The 24,044-nt window shown below is 45.5% G+C and overlaps 1 protein-coding gene and 1 pseudogene across 2 annotated transcripts in view; both read left to right on the forward strand.

Moving 5' to 3' along the window:
• Window positions 1–24,044, forward strand: part of Sec24AB (Protein transport protein Sec24AB) — a 131,888-nt gene that overhangs the window by 71,586 nt on the left and 36,258 nt on the right. For both annotated transcript variants that reach the window (XM_084589520.1, XM_084589521.1), the window contains 2 exons: window positions 9,260–9,383; window positions 17,750–17,908. In XM_084589520.1, coding sequence (XP_084445646.1) covers window positions 9,260–9,383; window positions 17,750–17,908 — 283 coding nt within the window. The remainder of the gene's footprint in view (window positions 1–9,259; window positions 9,384–17,749; window positions 17,909–24,044) is intronic.
• LOC146204819 (uncharacterized) lies at window positions 11,203–16,093 on the forward strand (annotated as a pseudogene).

A 24,044-nucleotide genomic window follows, 5' to 3' on the forward strand; every position in this document is an offset into this window, starting at 1 on the left:
ACTTCGGGGATGGTTGGTCTAGGACAACGCCGCGCCTTCCGCGGCCTTTCCCCAAGGCGCGCACATCTGCGGTGATCTTTGCCGCTCGCCAGCCCGTGACGTTTGCCTTGTGCGTGAAGGAACGAAAGGGAACCAATGCAGCTCTGGAGTTCAGGAGAGGGGAAAAACTCGATAGAGTGAAGCGCAAGGTGTGCCCACTCTTCTGCCGAGCTTCATCTCTCCCCTTCCTCTCTCTCTCTTTAGTTCACAGCAGCACGCACTACACATGTGCAGACAAGCCAGCCCGGCCCGTGGCAGACGCTTTCTCCAGTGTGTTGTGAACGCTCTGCGCGCGGCGGCTGGCGTGCGATGCGCGTCTCGTGTCGTCGTTATAATCGTGGCAGCGGCTGCGGACGTTTTTTTTTTTCTGCGGAAGTCGTTTATCCTTGCTGTCGTGCAGAACGAGCGGCGTAGCGTATGCTATGGCGGCTGCGGACGTTAAGAAGCAGCAATATTTTTCTTTTGCGGGAGTCATCCTTACTGGTCGTGCTGAATGTGCAGCGCAGCAGGCTGCGGACGTTAAGAAGCAGCAGGATTTTTTCTTTTTCGTGAGTCGTCATTCTTACATCTATGAATCAACGAAAACACGCGGTCAGCTGCGATCTTGACACCGACTTTTAGCGTTGTTCGCTTCAAAGGGAATTGCAGCTGTCACCCTTTCCAATGATTTTGTGGCAGTGGACTACACCCACCCCAAGCGAAGTCAAAAGATGAACACGGCGTGACGTTATCGTTGCGTAGCATCTTGGCGCGCTGCCAGTTAATAAGCTGTGGATGCTACGGTCAAAACAGAGGGACGTACCACCGAGTGCTTTTCAAATTATCGGGGGCGAAAGTGGGGGGTGGGGTCATGAGTGGGTTGATTACGCGACAAATACAGTATCATTTTTTACGATCGCAAGTTGCGTCTCAAGCCAATTTGTGTATATCGAATTATCAATATATCGAACTATTTCACGATCCCCTTCGAGTTTTATATATTCGGATTCGACTGTACTATTTTATGACGCTTACAGTCTTCAAACACACTACGAAATGTGCCAGCTTTATTGCTTTTCGCTTCTGCTGAAAGGTGGCCAGTTCGGTAATGATTTCAATTCGTGAAAAAAAAAAAATGTCATCCCACCTCTTGCAAGGAGGCTGTAATATTTAGACACCACGGGTGGCAAAATATAACTGATTAAAATCTTAAGGAAATGCAAAGTAGTCTGTTACGCACATATGCAACCCTTCACGCCATATGCCAAGACTGCTGTATGCCCAGCGAAGGTATCACTTCGGTCGAAGAAAGAGAAAGAAAATATTTGAGTCATTGTCTCCGTGCACGGGAGGTGAGGACGGTAGAAGAAAGACAAGCTCAGACTGCATGCCCGCCCTGTGTCTCGCGAGCGGCGCTGTTATATCATGGCTCACAAGAGAACCGCCGCCAGGGCCGGCACGTGTTCTGGCCGCAATGCTTTGCGCTATACTGCGTGTAGAAGGCCACTCTCTCTCTCTCTCCCCCCCCCCCATCCTCCTCCTCCCCCTATTTCTACTGGAATGCATTTGAGGTACTCAGATATTTTTCCTGGGACTAATTTTTTTGTTGTGAATTTTTGCAATGCATTTAGTGCAGGAATGTCTTGTACTAAGAAAATTTTCTACAAGGAATTAGAGGTCATAAATTTGAAAAATAAATACTGTATTTACTCGCGTAATGAACCCGTCCCCCACTTTTGCCGCTGAGAATTAAAAAAAAGAAAGTCGTGTACATCTCTTCGTTTCGCGCTGTCGCAGCCCACAGTGCATTTCTTGGCAGTGTGCCAAGATGCTGCACAGCGATGCCAGCCCAGTGCATATGTATCTTTTGAAGTAAGCGCCTGCGATGAGGGAGAGGTGGGGAGATGAGAACTTCGCAAAATGCCAGGGCCCTTGACTGGTAAGTTAGCAGCTACTTGCTCGGCTCGTCCGGTTGCACAAACGTGCTGGTTTTTAGTACATACTGCGATTGGGCCCAGTGAGCGCTGTCCACTGCCACAAAATCATTGGAACGCATGAAGCAGTGAATGAAGGTGTCATGATCGCGGCAGACCACGTGCTTTCGTTGGTGACTGATGGGTGGGAGGGTGGACAATTCTAGCAAAAAAGAAAAATTTTCCCGCGTAATGAACCCTACCCTCAAACTGTCATCAATTTTTCTTGAAAAAAGGTGGGTTCATTACGCGAGCAAATACAGTATGTCTCGACCTGCAATGTGGTTCCAAGAGTGCAATGAAACAAATGAGGTCAAAATAGATGAAACAGTTATAAAGTTATAAAGAAATCTGCTTCAGAAGGTGATCATCTAGTCGGAAAACTGGAACAGAAAAAAATGCAGATTGTTGGAGCATTTCCTTGATATTCAGGGCCAGCACAGGTTATGAAGCAAATTCAATATAGCACTTTTGTTGGATTACTAGGTATACAAGCAGAATACAAATACATTTAACAAATTAATTTTTAAGCTATTTTTTTTTATTGCAAAGCTTCATACCTTTAAGGGAATGAAATTTGTTTTTGATCTCCACGCATTTTACTGAACTTCTGTTATAGGTTCAGCCGTTAGTTTTCTGATCCTTGGTGTGAAATTTTTGGAGCTTGTCTTTGTTTTATTTTATCACGAATTAATTTAAAGTTTACCTGTTTCGTGGCCTCAGTCGGGTTTGCATCTACAGATATTTGACGTCGTTAGCTGCACACCCGTCAGTATTTTTCGTTCTTAGTATTTCAGCTAAATACTGATTGAAGCTGTTGCAGTCGCCAAGTTAACCAGTGCACTTGCTCAAGAGAATTCGGTGATAGTATCTGTGATGTCGTACTTTGGTCAGAAGGCAGTTTTGGTTTCTTATTTTGTATATTAACTGTTCTCCTCAGTTTGAAATGCTGTCTTTCAGAACTAAGACTGGGAGGTCTTAAAATTGCAATGTAATGGTCGGTCCAGAGTGTTTGAAAATGCACTGGAGTCTCCCTTTATTGGTTTGTGGTTTATGGGGTTTAAAATGCCCCAATTGAAGGTGCCATAGTGGAGGGCTCCTGTAATTTTCACCACCTGAGGTTGTTTAATGTGCGCTGGCACCACGCAGTACATGGTCATCTTGCATTCCTCCGCCATCGAAAAACGCACGGCCGCCGTGGCTAGGACTGAACAAGTGTCCTTGGGCTTAGCAGTGGGGCGCCCTGACCACTGAGCCACCATGATTGGGCTAGTTATTTAATGCCGGCCTGGTTAAGATGACATGAAAATGGTTAAATGCAGATAATATATGAAGTCAAGTGAATGAAAAAAAGACTCCACTTTCAAACAAACTGTCCTGTGACTGTTCAAGTGAGTCTGGAACTGTGAGGTACTGAAGGCAGTACAGTGAGCCAGGGTGGTTTTAGTGTTATGTGCTGGTATTACCACTTTTCTTACAGTACAGTGGAAGTTAGGGAGTCATATTGTGCATTTGAAGAGTCAAAATGATTATTGCAGCTTTAACAAAGTGGCCGTCCTTAGCATGGAAAATAACTGTGTAGAAAAGCCAGTGGCAACTGAAAAAAAAAAAAGGTACTGCTTGCAGTCTAGTTCGCTTAATGCATGACATGGTAGCGTTTTTGCGCATGTTGCTTGCATGCTGCACAGGGCATTTTTTCTTGGCTTTAAAGGGAATGAACACTGGAATTTCGGGGTCAAATTGTTTTTGCCATAAATGAGAGACTGCTGTCTAAAGTGTTCATTTCCATATTGGTTTTCATAGAAACGCTGTAGAAAAAGTTTTACCGAGAATGAGCAGCAACCGTGATGACGGCTAGTGGTCAACAAAAAAAGGCATGCCGAAAACAAATATAAATTTCACTCGCCAGACAGTAATTGTACATTTTTAGCATAGAGTAGCATTCTCTTCAGTTTTTACACTCAATGCTGTTATGGCATGCCTCGTCGACAAAAATTTTAGTGTGCGCTATCACCGCTTCAACCATGGAATTCAAAGCACTTCAGCATCATCTAGTGACAAAGGTGAAAGCATGCCACTTGCGATGTGAAAAGAGGGGTGGTTTTTATTTAAGGACACTCTGGAGAGAGCGCAAGATATAATAAAATATGACAAAAGAAAAAGAAGAAAAAAACTGTGCACTTACGAAAATCGGTGATATTTTGCTGAGATATAGTCACGTGGGCATACCTGCCAACTCTTCCGAATTTGACCAGTCTTACGATTTTTGACCAGTCTTAAGATTTTACGAATCTTGCGGGAAATTTTACGGAAAATGTTTTATTTTCAGAAAAAAAAAAAAAGTGCGGGCATCTATTAACATCATGGCCTCCGAGATAACACCACACGCACGGAAGGGTAATCTCGGAGGCCATGTTAACACTATTATGGTACCTTTGGCGGCCACGAGAGGGCAACACATATTTGTGATATCGTCATCAGCAGCGGCAAACGTTGTAGTGACTTCTGTCGTCTACTCGGGTGAACACGAATTCATATCCAAAACTCGATACCGCCTCCGCCAGGCTAGTGGCTGTTCCTTTGTTCACATGTTTGGACAACTTTTGTGTTGGCCTCTGTTTTGCGTGATCTGCGGCCGCGTCCGACTCAGTGTGACTCTGAAGCTTTAGTAGTAGCGGTTTCGCAGTGCAATGGCGGGCTCAAAGCTACTACAGTACTTCCAAGTATTTTTGAAGTCGTACACAGCAGAATTTCTGTACTTCGTGCCGTCTAAGAAAGGAGAGAAGTTCGGATTTTGCACCACGTGTGCCTGTCATGTTAACATTTCACATGGTGGCAAGTCTGACATAAAGATCCACATCCCTTCAAAAAAGCACCAAGGATACGTGCGAGCCGCTGACAGCCAGCCGAGCCTGACAAGTTTTGTTCGCAGTGACAGCGACCTCGGTGTGATTCGTGCAGAATGCCATTTCACGACGTTTTTAGTTGAACACAACATACCGCTCAGTGTCAGTGATCACGCTGGGCCACTTTTCCGGAAAATGGTCCCCAAGTGCGAGGAAGCCAAACGCTACGTCTGTGGACGGACGAAGACAACGGCAATTGTTCGTGAAATGGACGCGAACGCAGAGACTCCATTGCTAGATGTCCTAAAAAAGCAGGTATTTTCGATTGCTGTGGACGGAAGTAACAATAAAGATACGCAGCTTTACCCTGTTGTTGCGACATACTTCGTTAAAGAGACCAGTAGAGATGAAAGCAGCCTCCTTTGCCTCGGTACAATCCAAAGGGAAGCGACGGGTCAGAAAATGGGAAATCTGATTCTGGAAGAAATGAAGTCCCGAAGTTTGCCTTTTGAAAAACCTGTTGGCATTGTTTTCGGACAATGCCCATGTCATGATTGGCAAAAAAAAACAGCGTTTCAACTGTATTGAGGGAGGCCCAACCAGCTTTGATCGGGGTTGGTTGCCCATGCCGCCTCATCAACTTGGCCGCCCAAAAAGGAGCTGCATGTCTTCCTGTAAAGGTTGATGAGGCCTTGGTTGACATTTTTTTTTACTTAGAGAAAAGCTCAAAGCGGAAAGGTCGACTCAAAGACTTTCAAAGATTGCACGACGTCGACGTCGGGAAGATGTTGAAGCATTCGCCGACACGTTGGCTGTCTTTGGGGAAGTGTTTGAAGAGGCTGCTGGACCAGTGGAAACCACTACTTAGCTTTTTCTTGAATGAAACAAAACAGTGCAATAAGCAGAGCTTGTTTTTGGAGTCTTACCAGATTCCCAAGACTTCTCTACAAATCGCCAAGAACCCTGCGCCGGCCTCAAATACTGCTGCACACCTTCCCAAGGCTGCTGCAGGTGTTGGAAAAAGAAGCACCGACTGTGATGGACCTTCACTAAAAAGAAAAGGAGTTCATTCTGCACCACAAGCAAAGAAACTGAAACTTCAATGCGAGGCATCTGCAGAAGCTAGCTACTGATGGACCTTCACTAAAAAGAAAAGGAGTTCATTCTGCACCACAATCAAAGAAACTGAAACTTCAATGCGAGGCATCTGCAGAAGCTAGCCACGTGACCCGTGAAGAGCGCCTATTTCTTTTTTTGTCATCGGAGCTAAGCAGGGCATGCTGTCTTTTTCTCCAAGATGTTATACCTCTTTTTGAGAAGACAAACTGCCTACTTCAGTCACAGGCTCCTCAGATTCATGTGCTCAGGGGCCTCTTGAACCGCCTTCTCGAGGATATCTTGACTCGATTTGTGCGGCCAGGTGTTCTCAAGGGATGCCATTCATTGCCTGAAGTTGCCTATGGAGCTGTAGAGAATCAAAAAGATGATAAAGACATCGTCATTGGCATGACAACCTCCTCTGTAGTTGAGACGCTGACCTCAAATGAGAAAGGGCAGTTCTTCTCGGCTGTACGTCTCTACTTCACTGCAGCATGTGATTATATTCGCCACAAGTTCCCACTGGAAGACGTCAGCTTGAAGATAGCTGAAGTTGCTCAAGTGCAGGCTCTAGAAACTGCTTCATTCAGCAGTGTACTTCATTTCATTATAGCGTTTCCTGCTATTCTGCCCCAGCAGAGTGGGGAAACAAGAGAAGAAACAATTGATGCACTCGAAGTGGAGTTTGCCAACATACAAGCTTACCAGATTCCAGCAGACATACTGAATGAGCCAAGGTGCGACATGCAGTGGTCGCAATTGGGAAGCATTCGAGATGTCGACAGATCGCCCAGATTCCGCAGAATCTCAATGGTTATGCTGGGCATACTCTCCATTCCCCACAGTAACGCTGAATGTGAGAGAATATTCAGCTCTGTCAACAAAACTCGGAGTTTCACTCATCTGTTTCCGAGAAAACTCTAGAAAGTCTGCTGATGGTGAAAGGACACCAGAGTGGCACCTGCTTTGAGCAAGCCTACACAGAGAAGTTTTTGAAGCAGGCAAAGTCAGCAACTGCAAACAAAAGCGTTGCAAAAATAAATAGTGACACAATGGAGTTTTCGCTCATTACTCTACGGGACACGGATTTTGCTTGTGGGTGAGTGAGCAAGGGTGTCGCTAAAGATAAATTCTTGGAAAGTAAAAGAAAAAAACAGCCCCCCCCCCCCCCCCCCCCCCCCCCCAGTCGCGTAGGTTTTACGAATTTTGAAATCATCAGGTTGGCAAGTATGCGTTGGGTACTACAGCAAAAGTTTCTCTGCAAGATAGTGCCTCAGTAGTGTTTATGCGCGTTTCAATGCCAAATTAACCCTCTCATGCATACGGGCCTCATATGAGGACATATATTTATCCGGCTATAAAATTCCTTCAGTCGCTCGAATCGTGTCACTGCCGCATGGAGTCTTCAGCTGAGGACATGTGAAGTTTCCTAACACGTTTCATAGATGGCACTAGCGGTCCATGTTTCTTCAAACGCCAGGCTCTGAGGGCAAGTAGGCTTGTTTGAGGTCTCTGAATCTTTCTAAGAAACAACAATTAATTCCTGGACAGGCAATAGCTGTTTTCGACTATAAAAATTATCTGCGCCAAGTGTAACTCTTGAAAATTGTCAGCGAGATTTGTTGCCATTTGTTTCTCGATTTTGACTTGTATACAGAGAAGAGAACATGTGTCCTCAAGTGGGGACATCATGCATTGAAGGTGAAGCCTCACCTACAGCGCCACCCAGAAACCTTACTTGCAGAATGCCAGGCCTGGGCTCAAAGCGCCTGCATTTTCCCGCGCTTTGCGTTTGCGGTGCTGTCTGCTCTGGCATTTTGCTCTGCAAGTGATCCTGAAGAATACCAAACCGTGGACGAGATGGTGATACCATTCAAAGGGCGCTCTTCCATAAAGCAGTACCTGCCAAGCAAGCCGAAGCGCTGGGGCTTCAAGCTGTGGGTGAGAGCAGGAGTGTCGGATTACATTTATCGCTAGGAAGTCTATCAAGGGGCAAGCAGGGGACGAGCCAAAGTTTCAGGCGAATATGGCATGGCGGGTGATGTCATCAGACTGTCCGAGGGACTTCATGGAAATAATCATAATCTTTATGCCGATAACTTCTTCACATCCATGGCCTTCGTCAGGAAACTGGAAGAGGATGGCATAATGTTTGTCGGGACATGCCGAGCAAATCGTCTGCAAGGAGCAGATGAAAAGGAACTGAAAGCGCTCGGAAGGGGAAGTACATCCATTTGCACATCAGCAAATGGATGTACTTCAACATCACGGTGACAAGGTGGCTGGATAACTCGCTTGTTCACGTTGTTTCAAGCTATGCAGGACGGGACTCTGAAGGTACTACGAAAAGATTCAACAGGAAAGACAGAAAAGTAATCGATGTCACCAGGCCATACTCCGTAGAAGTATACGACAAACACATGGGAGGTGTCGACGTCATAAATTCCTTGATTGCAAGGTACAGAAATGACGTGTGGAACAAAAGGGGCTACTTGAGAATATTCTTCCACCTACTAAATGCGGCAGTTGTGAACGCCTGGATTGTATGGAGGTGGGAACAAAGGCACGAACCAATATATGGAACAACTTGAGTTCCGAAGTCGCGTTGCCAAGGCGCTCATATTCCGCGGTGAAGTAGCGCAGAGCTCGAAGCGACGAGGCCGCCCATCCAACGATCCTCCTCCACCATCCCTAAAGAAGAGGGTGCTTCACCATGTGTCACTGGAAAAAAGGTTGGACGGCAGGCAGCATTTCCTGAAGAAGACCATCCAGAAGTACGCCAGACACTGTCGAAGTCCTGCCTGCCGTAGCAAGACTAGGTACCTCTGCGGTCGCTGCATCATCCCTCTATGTCCAGAGTGCTTTGAGTCTTTCCACAGCGCATAAGCAGCGTATGCAAGACCCATCGTCATCCTTTCAATGTGATTTGTTGCATCTTTCAGTGTTCTGGTATGAAAGCTCTATATTTTTGAGACTGTCACTAGTTTGTTGCGCACTTAAGTCAATTATCTAGACCACCTTACGGCATGTTGTCCTCATATGGGGACACATCAAAAATATAATAAGGATGTTGTTGATTACTTGAAATAAATTATTTTTGTGATCTTTGTGGCATATAGTGACATTTTTAGGCGATAAATAATTTTTTATACACTGAGTTTAATTCATGCATGAGAGGGTTAAAATTGTAAAGCCTCTTTTCTTTGATATTATAGTGCTCGATCTGTACTATACGAGGCCAGATCTCTTCATTTCCACCATAATCTCGTGACATATTTTGGCCAGTGTTTTATCCCTTTAAGCTTCTTGTCTGTCCCCTTTCAGGAGATCTTGAACCTGCTGCCTGCAACTGATTTTTACAAGAAGCTTGCCCTGGACTGCTCCAGCCAGCAGGTAGCAGTGGATGTTTTCCTCATGGGTGCCCAGTACATGGATGTGGCAAGCCTTGGTTAGTAGTCTTGCAATTACCCAAGTTTTTTTTTAGTGCAGCAGCCTTTAAGGAAACAGTTCACTTCTGCGGCATCATTGGCACAGTGTGCAGGAGAAACTGGACAGAAAAGGGAGTGATGCTGCACCATGCGCTGTGCTCATGCCACTGTACCGTGGCGCCCTCTGTGTGCAGAGGTGCGAGCTAGCCCTTAAACGGCGAATAGCTGCCCTTTAAACTTAAGCTCACTGATCTCTTGCTTGACGTGGAAAGCAATCATGACAGAAGTTATTAACTTCAAAGGGTACAGACACACAATTTTAGCTGCAAACATACAAGGCGCTCAGTGAAACATAGTGTGATTTGGAATGTTATCTGAGGATCCACTTGGCCTTTCGATCTGCATCGAGCGATGTCAAAGTGCATTTGCTCTGATTATTGTCATTGACTGCAGTGGCTTTCCACAGTAACGGCTAGCAGTAATGTGGCAATCTAGATTAGTCTGTCGATCATGGTGTCATGGGCACTTCAATGCTGGTGCCAAGAGAGACCAAAACTGCTGGCATAAAATTAATCTTAGTTGCCATTTTACACCACTGTAAATTTGCTATTGCTTGCTTTTGTTTGCTATGGGAAGACCAGTAGAGTGCATGTAAAACTGCAACCACGCCATACCGTCCCCAATGTCTAGTTTGTCTTGTCTATTGGCAAAGCCATGCTTTCGTTTTGATTTCAATTTTATTGCCCCCGTTCATATATTCAAGTGAAACAGATTTGCATTTATGTAAATACGATAATCGTTCATGCTGCACATTGGTGATCGGACTCATTTTCAGTTTTACTAGGCCCATAGGTGTCTTTCAAGGCAGGAAGCAGACACCCAGAACATTGTGCATACATGTACAATACAATAGAACTTTTTTGATACATTCCTGGTTCATATGATTTGCAGTTTCATATGTTCAAAATCGTGGGCAGTAAAACATCTCTCATAAAATGACAATATTTTATTGCAATAGCAATACTACGTCAAGTTTCGAGCCGTCGCGTAGCTCATGGCCGGTCGCCACGGTTTACCTTCAAGTGACCTTAACAAATAAAGTGTGGGTGTCCACCGGAAGTATACTGCGCCTTCCTTTCCCCCAAAATTTGTCAGAAACCACGAGTTACTCTTATTGCGATAGCAATAGTACTGCGCCAGATTTCGAGCCGTCGCGTAGCAAGAACAAGAAGAACGCTCGGTCACAGGCAGCTAATGTTTTCGCTCCACATTTGGTTCAGCAGAATTGAACCCTTCTCATTTATATGTGGGCTGGTAGCTTACATTCTCGCGTCATACTCTTAAAGAATGAGCTTAAGTGTCCCCAGTAATGTAGCACCTTACACTGGGGTTAGGGGAATAATGTAGCAAGCAAAAGAAGCTTCCGCTGTTGCTATCGCAATTCAACTAGGGTTAACCAGAGTTAAACCGCAACTAATATTTTTCTCCGGGTTAATACGTTCCCGGATAACATGATTTCCCGGTTACTACATTCAAAATTTCGACAAACTGTGGTCGTAGAATACGTTTTGTGATCAACCGGGCATAAGCTAAAGAGCACTCATGACATGAGAAACTGATCGGCTGCAATTACCCACCCAGTTGCTTTTCTGCAATGCCTAGGTGCAAAAGTGCAAAGCATCAAAGGAAGCCAACGAGCCAACATACGAGGAACTTTTTCCTGCGAAAATATGACCTTCATGAGGAGAAATGCAATGGCTTCTTTTGTGGTACGTTAGGGGCATAGAGCTGAACGATTTGGTAACTACACCTGAAAGCTTGTTAATTCAAAATGGCACCATGACTGGCGTGGCGGCCGGCGGTGCCAGAGGGTAGGGGTTGGTGGCCGCGGCGGCGACTGCCTGCTCTTCTTTTCCTCGCAACCTCCGAAGCTTGCAACTAAATGTTCCTTAATCAACCCCCGTTAATTCGGAAATACGGAAAAGTATTTCTGTCGGCGCGGTCCCAGCCAACGCCCACGAAAGGCTATGAGCTGGTGGAAGGGTGGACGACTGTCGCAAAAAAATAAAAAACAAACCATTACGCGGGAAAAACTTTTTTTTTTTTCGACAGTCGTCCATTTTTCCACCCATAAGTCTTCAACGAAAGCATGCGGCCAGTCGCAGTACGACGTCGGCTTTAAACACTGTTCGCTTCAAACAGTTTTTTCGAGGCCATTCGATGATGCGAATTTTTTTTCCCAGTCCCGTGATGTTCAAATTAATGAGCTTTTACTGTTCGTTTGCATACGAGCTGCCGAGTCTGAGCAAAAGCGTGGTGACTGTAAGCAATCACGATGGCTTCTCCACAAGTTGTTGGTATACGGGGGCGAAGCATCCTGAAACAAGGAAGCGATCCCGGCTCGTCATTCTTTCCGCGAACCAGATCTGTTGCTAAATCTCTTCCCTTATGGCAAAGAAAATACGAACTGAATTCTGCAAAAGCTAAAAAGAGCTGTGCATACTGGATGTCTATAAATGCTAATGTACACTTTTATGCAGTGAAAGTCTCAATTCTCAATGCTTCGCTGCCGCTTTTTGATGGAGGCGAAAAGCAAGGCGGCCGTCTGCTGTGCGATGTCAGTGCACGTTAAAGAACCTCAGGTAGTTAAAATTTCCGGAGCCCACCACAACGTCTCTCATAGCCTGAGTCACTTTGGGACGTTAAACCCCACAAACCAAACCAAACCTTTGTACCTCATTCAGCAGGTAAATTTTTTTTAATATTGGGCAGTTCTGATGATACGTTTTCCTGGATATTTTTTTCCAGAATTTTTTTTTTTAAACGCATCAACGAGGTTTTACTGTAATCTTAACTCGGGGGATGAGGAGAAATGCTTGAGTTAACTGAAAGTTCAGATCATTGAATGGTCCTGAAAGAACTGCTGAAAACATTCGATAGCATCACAGTAATTTTATCTAGTGAACATCTGTATGATAGTGGCCTGCATTGGAAATGACCCTAGTGAGAACAACGGTTCTCTGAAAGTAGTAATTAAGCGAGTACAGGGTGTCTGCCGACCGAGAAAACGGAAAACCAGGAATTCTCAGGGATATTTCTAAAAAGTTGGCAGAGTCAGGGTAATATTCAAATGCTTGTCCGCATGTACCAGTAGCCATAGGTGCGGCCAGGCATAGCGGGCGCGACAGTGTTCACACTGGCCTCGGAGATTCTCGTCGCCTTGGTGCGTGACACTACAGTTGAATCCCGCTATAACGAAATTCACGGTGCACGAAAAAAAAATTCAATCTCGCGGAACTTCGTTATCGCAAAAATTTGACGTGAAACGCAGAAAGAATTGCCCAAGCAGCAGCAAAGGCGTTTAATGCCAAAAATCTGTAAGCTTGGTTTGCTTACGCTTCACGGCGAGCAACGCCGTCACGCGATTTTCGCACTCGGTCAGCAAACCCATTGCAACATCGTCGTCTCGGACAGCAACGAAATTCCTGATGACATCAAAAGCGTCCATCACCTGTACGGCGGTTGCCGCAGCCGGCGCTTCCTGTACGTCGTCGTCTTCTTCATCGGAAGAGTCCTTATCATTCCGGGCAGCTTTTATGATCTGCTCATCACTCACATCTTCGTGAACAACAACACAAGCGTCAGCGCCGATGTATTAGTCGAGCTCGAGATTAGGCGGCACGGTTCCTATTTCTCCCAGCGTTTTCCAGGCGGCCGCGATCCCCGGAGCCGGTGACGCCTCTTCGTCGTCGTCTGTAACGCCTGGTGTTAGGCCAGCAGAGTGTACGGGTCGACCTTCGGCAAATCCGGCGTGCGTGAAACAGTTCACAATTACTGAGCGCCCCAGTGTGCTCCAGGCAGCAGACATAATCTGCAGTGCCACGTACAAGTCCACCTTCGTGTCTCGGCCGGTTTCAGTGTTAAAAAGCAGCCGCTGAATTAACCTCCCGCGGTAAGCGCGCTTCAGGCTAAGAATCACGCCCTGATCGAGAGGCTGTAAGACAGACGTGCAATTGGGAGGGAAAAACCTCAGCTCCGTGTTAGTGAGCTTGACTTCGTCGGAGTGATGCGCTGAACAATTGTCCAAAAGCAAGCAAACTTTACGGCCTTGCCGCTTCATGTCGCGGTCGAATGCCATCATCCACTCGGTGAAAATAGCGCGGGTAGTCCATGACTTGTTGTTAGCCTTGTACTGCACAGGTAGGCTACGAGTTCCCTTAAAACAGCGCGGCTTGGCACTTTTGCCTATGACTAACGGCGGACGCTTGTCCGAGCCATCCATGTTTGTGCAAAGCAGCACTGTGATGCGTTTTTTGCTGTGTTTGCCGCCGTGACAGCGCTGCCCCTTGAAGTCGAGCGTCCTAGCCGGCAACATCTCGTAGAATAGCCCGGTCTCGTCGGCGTTGTAAATGTCTGCAGGCGCGAAGTTGCTTAAAATTCCGGCCATGTTACTCGCCTTCCAAGCAGCTGCTCCGTCCACGTCTGCTGACATTGACTCGCCGCACAACACTTTTCCAACGATGTTATGGCGGGCCTTGAAACGGTTTAGCCAGCCAATGCTGGCTTTAAAATCATCAATGCCAAGTAGGCATGCATAGTTCAAGGCTTTCTGCTGGACGATGCTTCCGGACAGGGGGACGTTGCTGGCTCGTGCTTCCACAAACCACGCATGCACTGCTTTGTCCAACTCTTCATGGAGGGGCCGCGTCACCTTTTTGTGCTTCGAGGATGTGCCTGAAGCAAGTGCCATTCTCACGCTGTCCTTATTGCCTAGAATCGTTGACAGCGAACTTGCAGGAATTCCGAAGTCTTCAGCAATTGCCGCTTTCTTCCTTCCGCTTTCTGCTTGGGCGATTATTTGAGCTTTTTGCTCAAGGGAAAGAGTTTTGGGTTTTTTCACTTGCGTTGCCATCGTGTCCTGCGGATGAAAACTCGTCGTTGTCGAAGAGAAAGCCAGCAAGTGAACAACGCGACCACGACACAAAGCCAAAATGGCGGAACTGCAATCACGTGATTTCATGCTTAATGTGGCTTTGGATTTGACTTGGACTTCTCGCCAATAAAACTAGTTTCGGTTTCGATTTTGAACGCGAAAATTTCGTTGAAGCGGAAACGCTCTGCAAAAATGGTTCGTTGTGCAGAGAAATTTAGGCCATTAATTCTTATAGGATACTCGCGGGGAATAAAAAATTATTCGTTGTCACGGAAATTTCGTTGTGGCGGTATTCGTTGTGGCGGGATTCAACTGTATACAAGATGGCACGCACCACCACTCAAAGTTTCATCATCATCAGTTAAGTTATTTTTAATCTGTCCTCTCAGAGACGCTTGCATAGCGCTTGCTGCTCTTGCGTTTCCCGACTGGGCACACTTGGCTCTACGCGTACGCTACGATCTTTCCTACCGCATACATTTCGGCCGTCAGTTTGAAAGTTTGTGTTGTGTTCCTGAATTGAACATATGTGTGGAAGTGACAATGTCTTGTCAAAGAAATGCTGCTTCAACCCCGACTGGACAAACCCGGAAAACTCCGCACATGCAAATTGGATTAGACTTGTGCCAAATGAACCAAATAGTTCTCGCTGCACAATGGGCTGCAAGAAGTTCTTGAGCAACACGGGGAAAAGGGCGATTGCTAGTCGTGCTGAGAGCAAGAAATATCAAGCTTGTATGAAATCTCGACAAAGCGCTTCCTAGACCCGAGACCTCTCATTTTTCGAGACTGTGACAAATAGCAGCGAGCGCTTTGTTCGGAAGTAACGCTAGTGCTTTTAGCTCTCCAAAGATTCGTTCAGCCACCACCACGGAAGCACTTAGCCCTTCTGTAAAAGCATTATTGAGTAGCTTTCTATTGCAGAATGTAGTTACAAAGGCCGAGATCATATAGTGCTTGAACACTGTAATGACCCATGGATCTTTTCGAGCAGCGGCAGCCTCGGCCTCGCGGTTTCTGTTGATGTTCCCTGCATGTGAGGTTGCCACCAAAATGCAGCTTGGAAAGGACAAAGTCGGGTACACAATTTGTCATGGTATTGGTCCATACTTTCAAGAGAAGTCACTGACAAACCTTTCTAGCATTTCTTATTTGGCGGTTGCATTTGATGAGTCATTCAGCAAAGTAACTCTGAAAGAACAGATGGATGTACATCCTACGGATGTACTGACCAGGTACTGGGACCAAACTGATGCCACTGTGAAAATGTGCTACTTAATTTCGCCTTTTGGGGCATACCAGGGCAGAAGATTTGACTGTGGATATTAGGAAAGCCCCAGAAGGCATTAAGCAAATGAAGATACAAGTGTCAATGAATGGGCCAAATCTCAACTTGGAAGTTTCTGGGGTACCTCAAACAAGAACTTAGAGAATCCGACTCAAACCACTAAATTCTTGACATTGGAAGCTGTCGACTTCATGTTGTCAGTGGCGCATTCAAAACAGGCCATTCTGTAATGCACTGGGATCAGGTGGTGTTTCTTCGTGGGAGCTATGTGCCAGCATGTCAAGCAGACTACATCCACTTCACGGAAGTGCTTTGTTTCCATTGAAGTTATGCTCGGTAAGGTGGCTTGAGAATAGTAAGGTGATTTCAAGAGCGCTTGCTAATATTCTGAACGTGGTGAAGTTTGTGGAATGCTCTAATCAAACGAGAAAGGCACCGGTGTGTGCTAGCTACAGCCTTGTTGAAAATGTAATAGGGGACAAGATGTTGCCTTTTAAATTAGCTTTTATGTATCAATTGCTGAAAGACCTGGAACCATTTTTGGCTGAATTTCAGGCAGACAAGCCTTTTGTGTCCTTTCTAGCACCTGCATTGGACCGCCTGTTACGATCATTGCTCGCTAGAATCGTCTAGAAAGAAGTACTGCAAGCTGCCAACATGTCCACCAGGCTACTTAGGATTGATTTGGATAAACCTGACAATATTATTGCTGCTACTGCAACATTGGGTTTGCTGCAAAAAATGAGCTTCACAAGATCCCCACACCGTCACAGCTGGCTGTGCTCAGCTTCAAAAAAGACTGTATTGCATTCGTGAAGAAGTGTTCGCAGAAAGTGATAGAAAGGTCACGTTTACAATACAAGTTGACAAGAGGAGCGAGCTGCTTGGATCCTGCTATTGCATTGTCTCCAGAGGTTGCTGCAAAGCAACTGCATTGCCCTGGAGGTGCTAAAAGAGCGCCAGTGGCTGACTGGTTTGGAGGCTGAGTGTGCCCACCATTCCTGGTAGGCTCGTTGAGCTCTGCACAGGTGGCGTTGACCAACTTTGACAGAAACGAGCAGGGGCTGGACACGCTCTGGTTCGAGTTGTGTTCATGTGACCATAAGGAGCTATTTTCATTAAGGTAATTCTTAGCTTGTTTCATGGAAATGCAGCTGTGGAACAGGGGTTTTCAGTCAACAAAGAGTGCCTTGTTGAAAACCTCAAAGAGGAGTCACTAATTGCACAAAGAGTAGTGTATGATGGAGTTTCAGCTATTGGAGGGGTGGCCAAAGTTGAGGTCACAGACACAATGATGCATATGGTCCATAGTGCCAATGCCCGATGGAAGGAAGACCTGCAAAGAAAGAAGCAAGAGAGATTGGATGCATCAAGTGCCAAAAGGAAGAAGAAGAGAGTGCATAGTACCCCAAAATGTGGCGCAACAAACACAATCACATGAGAAGGAATACAACACAGGCACACTCTACCAACCGTAATATGAATCTGAACACACACTTCCACTTCACCACTCATCCTATATATTATATACGTTAAATTTGGTAGTGTGCGCCTGTGTTGTGTTTCTTGTCATGTGATTGTGTTTGTTGCGCCACATTTTGGGGTACTATGCAGCACCAACTTGCCCCTCAAGCTGTTATTTTAAGAAGAGAGTGGCTGCTCTTGTAAAAGTACTTCACCAAAAGAGGCAAAAGGTGATCGACGGTGCACAGTTGCAGGCTACTTTTCTTGAGGAACAAATTAATTCCCTGAAACAAGGTCCCGAAACAGCTGACCAATGTTTTTTCTTTCTTTGACAGCGGTTGTTTTGTACACCTTAATAAAATATTTTTCATTGTTCATAATGTCTGTCTATGCAGTATATGGCATTTTGATGGCAGTAGTCGAAAATATATTTCAGGGTTTCTGTCAGGGAATCTAATTGAGATAGTCAAGGAAAACCTGGAAAACCTGGGAGTTTGTAAACACTTTAAAAAACACTTTGGTAGACACTGTGGAGTAGCAGTGGGCAGCTATGTAAATGAAGCTCCGCAAGGGGAGCTGTAGATGGGAGCCATTAACGCGATCTCATCGAGACAAAACTGAAGGGTTTTTTCCAGACTATTTTTCATCTGCTCTGCTTTCTGTCTCACTTCCTGTGTCTGTTTCTTTTTTCTCTGCGACAGCCTGCATCTCCAAGTACTCTGCAGGCTGCGTCAGCTATTACCCAGGGCTGCACAGCACTCAGAACAAGAGCCAAGTGGAGAAGTTCGAGGCAGAGCTACGATATTATGTGACACGCAAGATTGGCTTTGAAGCGGTAATGAGGATACGGTGTACCAAAGGTATGTTTCGTTATCCTTACAGTGGTGTGCATTTTTTGCTTAGTGTTGACATTACAGTACTTGCGTCGTAAACATCATGTCTCAAGTAATCACAACCGCCTTCAGTATATGCCAAGAACCCCCCATCCTTTACGAAGTTGGTCATCATAAGCACCATAGTTGGGCTGTGTTGCTTGTCAGTGAACCCTTTTGTTTTCTGTGCAGTTTAGTTTTCTTTTGTGACCGTTTGTTTCTTTCTCTTGCTTTCAGCAATGAATATTTTATTAAATTTCCATTTCTTACTTATGCCCTGACTTCAACCTTCAAGAATGCAGAAAACTAGTCTCAAGAAAAACGTTGCACTACATTAGTGCGCTTCACTGGTAGCATTGGATATTTTCCGCCCCCCATTACGGCTGCAGCGAAGTGGCGGTGTTTTTTCTTATATTTTGGCGTAAAGGGGCTAATCAGCAGTAAAACTTTGCCTCGGCACTTGTGACATCATCGAAACATCCCTAAAACTTTGTGAGATGTGCACACACACACACTCTTTTTTTTTTCTTGGCTTCGCTAACTCGATGTTTCAGCCCGCATATGGCTTTAATCATCACATGCACGGGTTCATCGGCTCTAACACATGGTTCGCTTTGTGGTCCATGCCCCTTTCACATTGTCTTATCAGCGGTCTAAACATGTATAGCAGTAGAGCAAAGTCTTTGCATGTTGCCAACATTGCTGGGTGAGCCACTGTTGCTGGTGCTCATTAAAAAATTTGACATGCTGCATCATTACTGGTGTGCAGTGTCTTTCCATGCTTTTGTATGCTTGCTGTGGATGGCGCCAATCTTGGTGGTGCAATGCACAACGAGCCGGGATAAAAAGAGCTAATGTTATAAATGAGTTTTAACCAACCAGTTACTATCTCTGCTCTGGTTTGCACGCTCCTGCAAGGGGTAGTACAGGGGATGAAGTGGGGAGTGGGGAAGAGGCTTGTGTAGATGCTTGCAGAAGCCACAAAAGGAGGCCGCGGAACCCAGTTTGAGAATCCCTGAGGTCAAGAATAAGAACAAACGATAACAGGAACCTTTTCTTTTCCCGTTGCACACAACACTGCCATGTAATGAAGGTCATTAATTAGCTTAAAGGCTGCACACTTTTGTAGTGAGAGCTCCATTGGCCACAGTCTTGCCATTTCGCCATGCCTGTTTTAAGAAGAAAAAGAAGAAAGCTAACTCGGCAGTTCGTGGAGGCGAACGACAACAGCGAGTTGCTAGGACAGAAGGTTCGTGAGAACGTTGTGATGCGGTGTGCCTCGGAGCTCAACATAGAGACTACGTCATACCACTAGAAGTCTTCTGTACCCGAATGAGAATGGTCAGCGACGAGAGGCAAGGGGTGCTCATACGTGAAGTGATTCCCCATGGCATAAATAAAGCTGTAATCATAAACTACTATGTGCAAAAGCCATGTCTTTACTTTCAAGCGAAGCCTAAGCGTAGCCATGCAGATTGCTCTCTTGTATCTCCATGTTTAGCCACAAGCTAAACCACAGCTAATTTTGTCTTGTAATTCCAGCAGTTTGCACTCATGCAAGTCTGGCCACTTCATTTCTTCTGGAATAGGTGAGAAGTAAAGTGGCCACTTGTTTGCTGCTACATGAACTTGGCATGCTCTAGTGCTTTTAAGGGGGGACATAGGTCCTAGAGCTATTTCAGTTATTTTTTGGCAAATTGTAATAAAAATTCACAGCCTTACTGAAGTTTTCATGCTGATTTCAAATATGCAGTCCTTTTTCCTGTAGCCCAATTAATTTGTAAGATAATTGCTGATTAACTTTCATTGTTTAAGGCCTAAATTTTGAAATAATGGGTAGTTGAAAACTTAAAATAAAGGCATGGCTAGGTAGCCAGAAGAGTAAAGAATGAAATGTTGGGAGCAGTTGCCTAATATGTTAATCAGCACTCATATTGCAGCCTTACTAATTTCAGTATACAAAGTGTGTGTACCAAGTGAGAATTAACTCATCAAAATAATTAATTTTAGTTTTCGAAAACAAAAAATCTGCTTCCAACATTTCACACAGCTACATTCAGCTTCCCATTGCAAAACAAATTTCAGCTCTGTGTGCTTTGGGTGCTGAGATATCGAGGCCGCAAAACTGCAAGCGGTCGACAATGCATGTTTTGAGAAAAAAGCAAAAAAAGAAATGGAATTATTTAACAGAAGTTTACTGGTGCAATGCCCACATTTACAATTTAAAATAGCTAGAAACCTTCAGGGATGTAGTCTCTTTGCTTTACAGCGCCCATATGTCGCCTCTTTCATTTTTATTTGCAGTTGCAGCACGTTCGATTGGCACTTTTTCGGCTGCGCAAGTCACATGCAGGCATTTTTTTATATATATATATATATATATATATATATATATATATATATATATATATATATATTTTTTTTTTTTTTTTTTTTTACGTACGTCGTTTTGCCACGTTCTCGCATCAAGACCGTGGTGAAGAACGTTCATTGTGGGGAAAAAAAAAAAAAAGTCATTTTGAGCTGTTGGCTGCTTCCCAGTGCTCTGCGTGGCATGGGAAGCAAGCGCATTCACTAAAGACTGAACGACTGAACGCGATCCGATCGACGTAAACGCGTGGCGAGCTCTATGACGATGACGTGTCCCCGCAGTTTACGCACTGGAGAATAAGTTTGATGGCAACTTGTTATTCACGATCACCTTTTTCAACTCGAATACCGCCGCCGTATGTTTTACACTTCGCCAGTCTCGGCAAACTTTACATCTGACGATCTTGAACTCCGCCTCGCTGCTGCCATCGTCACGAAAACAATCCGACTACCGCTTCGTCGCTGGAGTTGCCGCGAGTTCAAGCTTTATATGTTTTGAGCTTATCTTTCTGCCCATCTGTGGCCTGCGATATCACTGTGTCGCGGCGGGTGCGTCCGCTGGCAGTAGCAGCAGTCTTCTGTGCTTGAGAACACACACTAGGCTTACTTCAGGCTCATAAGCTCGATCGTTCGGTGCGCAACTTTCGTCGGCCTGAGCACACACAGCCAGGGCAGGGCATCACTTGAGATGATGATTCAACAATTTTTTTTTTTTTCTCTTTTTTCCAAAATCTCGGCGTAAATGTACCTCGCGGTTCGGAACCAAGTGTGTCCGGCTTCACGTCTCCGAAGTCTTCCCGCGGCTCGGGCGCGCCGAGCAGACGCCATCAGCCAGCTCCACCAATGCGTGACGCTCTGCTGTCACGTGCACCCCGAAAGCCAATGGGATTATGAGTGCCCCGTTTTCTTTTTTTGGTATATCTTATGCGACCAATGAGCGAATGGAAACAGCAGAGGCGGCAATTTAAAGACGAAAGGCGGCTCTTTCAAATGAGACCAAGATGGCTTCAGTGCCGCGCACGAAACGGGAGCTACACCTCGCGGAAAATGGTTGTTTTGGTGGCCGTTTTCGGCCCAAATTCGGGCAACATTGATTATATAAATTGGCACTGTGACTAAAATACTGATCCTAGAGATGAAAAACTTAGCAGATAGGTAGATAATGAGATACTGATTTCAAATATCACGTTTTCTAAAAAGTGATTTTTTCGCAATATTTTTCTATCTGAAAGACTCATGTCCCCCCTTAAGCACAGACTCTAGTGCAAAAGAAAAAGAAATCGGGGTTGGTACGCTGTAGCTTTACTCCTTGTTGGAATGCTGTCTGCTGTTGAAGCAGTTCACCGTATTGTATGTTTTGCAGAAAGCACAGTGAAAGACAGTAAATAGGTCATATGAGCAGGCATTACTGTATTTACTAGCATAATGCTCGCACCCACAACATTGGGCGTCGAAAATTGGAATTTTTTTCCCCTCGCTTAATCATCGCACCACCAATAGTATTACCACTTACCACTGCGAGAGTGGTCTGATAGTAGTAACAAGCGCCATCTTTGGAGCGCTACGGAACCTAGCTGGCCTCGTTGTGTGCACGCTCTACGAGGCGGCGACAGTATGCTAGTGTAGATCATCATAAGTTATTCTCGTCTTCTTTTTTTTTTTTACCTCCATAATGCTCGTAGTCATTGCCATTTTGCGAGGTGTTTCCGCATCTCATTGTCAGTGTTCCTTCGTTCCGTCCGTGTTACTTGCTTTGTTCCACCGTCTACAGTGTTCTTGGTGCCGCTTCACGAAGGGGTGGTACGCAAGTTATACAGCAGCTTTTAAGCTAAAAGCTTTCGAGTACGTGCTACAGCATAGCAACCGCGCTGCCAGCAGGCACTTCAGCATCGAGTTCTGCGTAGTACGCTACTGGAGACGGCAATTGCAGTGTCTGCATGGACTTGGGTCAAGTCTCTGATCAAGAGAAGAACTGTATGGTCTGCTGTGAACATACCATGAAACACTGGGAGTGATGATGAGGCTGCGTGCAGCAAATAAATTGATTTAGCGATTTGAGCTTTTGGCGACCCTGTACTTTTAGGTAAGTTCTGCTTGAAAGTAATGTTTTAGTTATACTTACAATAGCCGGCCTAAGAATCTCTGTTTACAGCTATTTAAATTTGCCTTTAGCGGTCCAAAACATATGCTTGAAAATTTTCCCCGCATAATTATCGCACCCCCCAACTTAGCATCAATTTTCCGCGAAAAAAAGTGGGGCATTATGCGAGTAAATACTGTAATCTTAAATAAATGGCCACTCTAGGAACCTTGACAGTTAAAAAAACACAACGGCTAGAGCATTTACCATATTTACTTGAATCTAGGCCAGCCACGATTGTAAGTCGAGGCCCATAAGTTGAAGCGTACAGAAAAATAAAAGCTTACCTCAATTCTAGGCCAACCGAAAAAACGTGAACAAGAATTACAGCGCGAAGATGACATTTATATACATTATCCGGCTCCCGCTTGGTCTTTCTCGTCATCATTGACTTCTTAATCGCTGAGCTCCTCGTAGAGTGCGCAGTCTTCGGTGCCATTAAGTGCATTGGAAATACAATACTTGCAGAATGCGCGCACAACCAGGCTTTCCAGGATATCATCCCAGGCTACAGAAATTCAGCTGGCCACGACTCCTAGTGATGCGCGCTTTACACGACCTGTTACTCTAAGCTCGCGCTTTTCACCAAGCCAGTCCAGGTAGTATTTGCTAAGCCGATCCTTGAAAGACTTATTGAGGCATATCTATAGGCTGTAACTGGCCTGTCATGCCGCCAGGTATGATAGCAACATTGGTACCGGCTTTGTTAGCGCAGCTTTTACGCCGTCACTCAAGTGGGATGGTAAGAGTCCAGGATGACAAGTGAATGTTTAGCCAAGAGGGCCCCTGCACACTGCTCCCAAACTATTCTTTTCCACTCCTCAATCATTTCGCTCGTCGTCCATTCATTTTTATTGACGCGGACGATCACGTTTTTTTTTAAATAGTTCCCGAGAATTAGGCGGGCAGCTTGTGGCCATCCGCCATGCTGCACAGCATTACTGTCATGTGCTGCTTCTCGTATCCGGTCGAGCGCACTTTTGCCTCCTTTGCACCTTTTTTGTTGACGGTGTACGCCACTGGCATGTCAGACCATACGGGCGTTTGGTCAACATTTTTCATTTTCCCTAGGGCATAGCTGTGTTCCATCCTCTTCTTTGTGATTAATCGCTGAAATGAATCGGCTTCTCTTCAAAGTCACCCAACAGTTTTTGACAGATAGACATGCGACGTCGGAGGCTGAAGCCAAAGCTCTTCATGAACTTCTGCAACCAGCCCCAGCTGGCTTCTAACTGGTTCAGTGGAATGCCTCGCACACTTGCCAGCTCTCTTGTAGCATTTCTGTTGTCACTGGAAGTGCTGCTGCTCTCTGCAACATAACGAACTCGGCCAGTGCCGACTCCATTTCGGGATGACAACTTTACTTCGGGCCTGTGAAAGTCTTTCTCATTGTGGCACTAGCAAAAATTTTGTCGGGTTGCTTACTTCAACGGCGAACATTCTTTTCATCCTCCCCGAAGTCACGCCCGGCTTGACACCGTCTGCTTGGTGCCATGGTGTCTGAAAAAACTCACGTATGAAAACACTCGTAACATCACACGAGCACATGAGAAGAGAATAAGGCCAAAATGGCAGCCAGTGCTCATGTGTGCTTTGACCGACATCGGCTACAGC

Source organism: Amblyomma maculatum, chromosome 1, assembly GCF_055883805.1.
Source record: "Amblyomma maculatum isolate TAMU_Amacu chromosome 1, ASM5588380v1, whole genome shotgun sequence".
Classification (NCBI taxonomy): Eukaryota; Metazoa; Arthropoda; class Arachnida; order Ixodida; family Ixodidae; genus Amblyomma; species Amblyomma maculatum.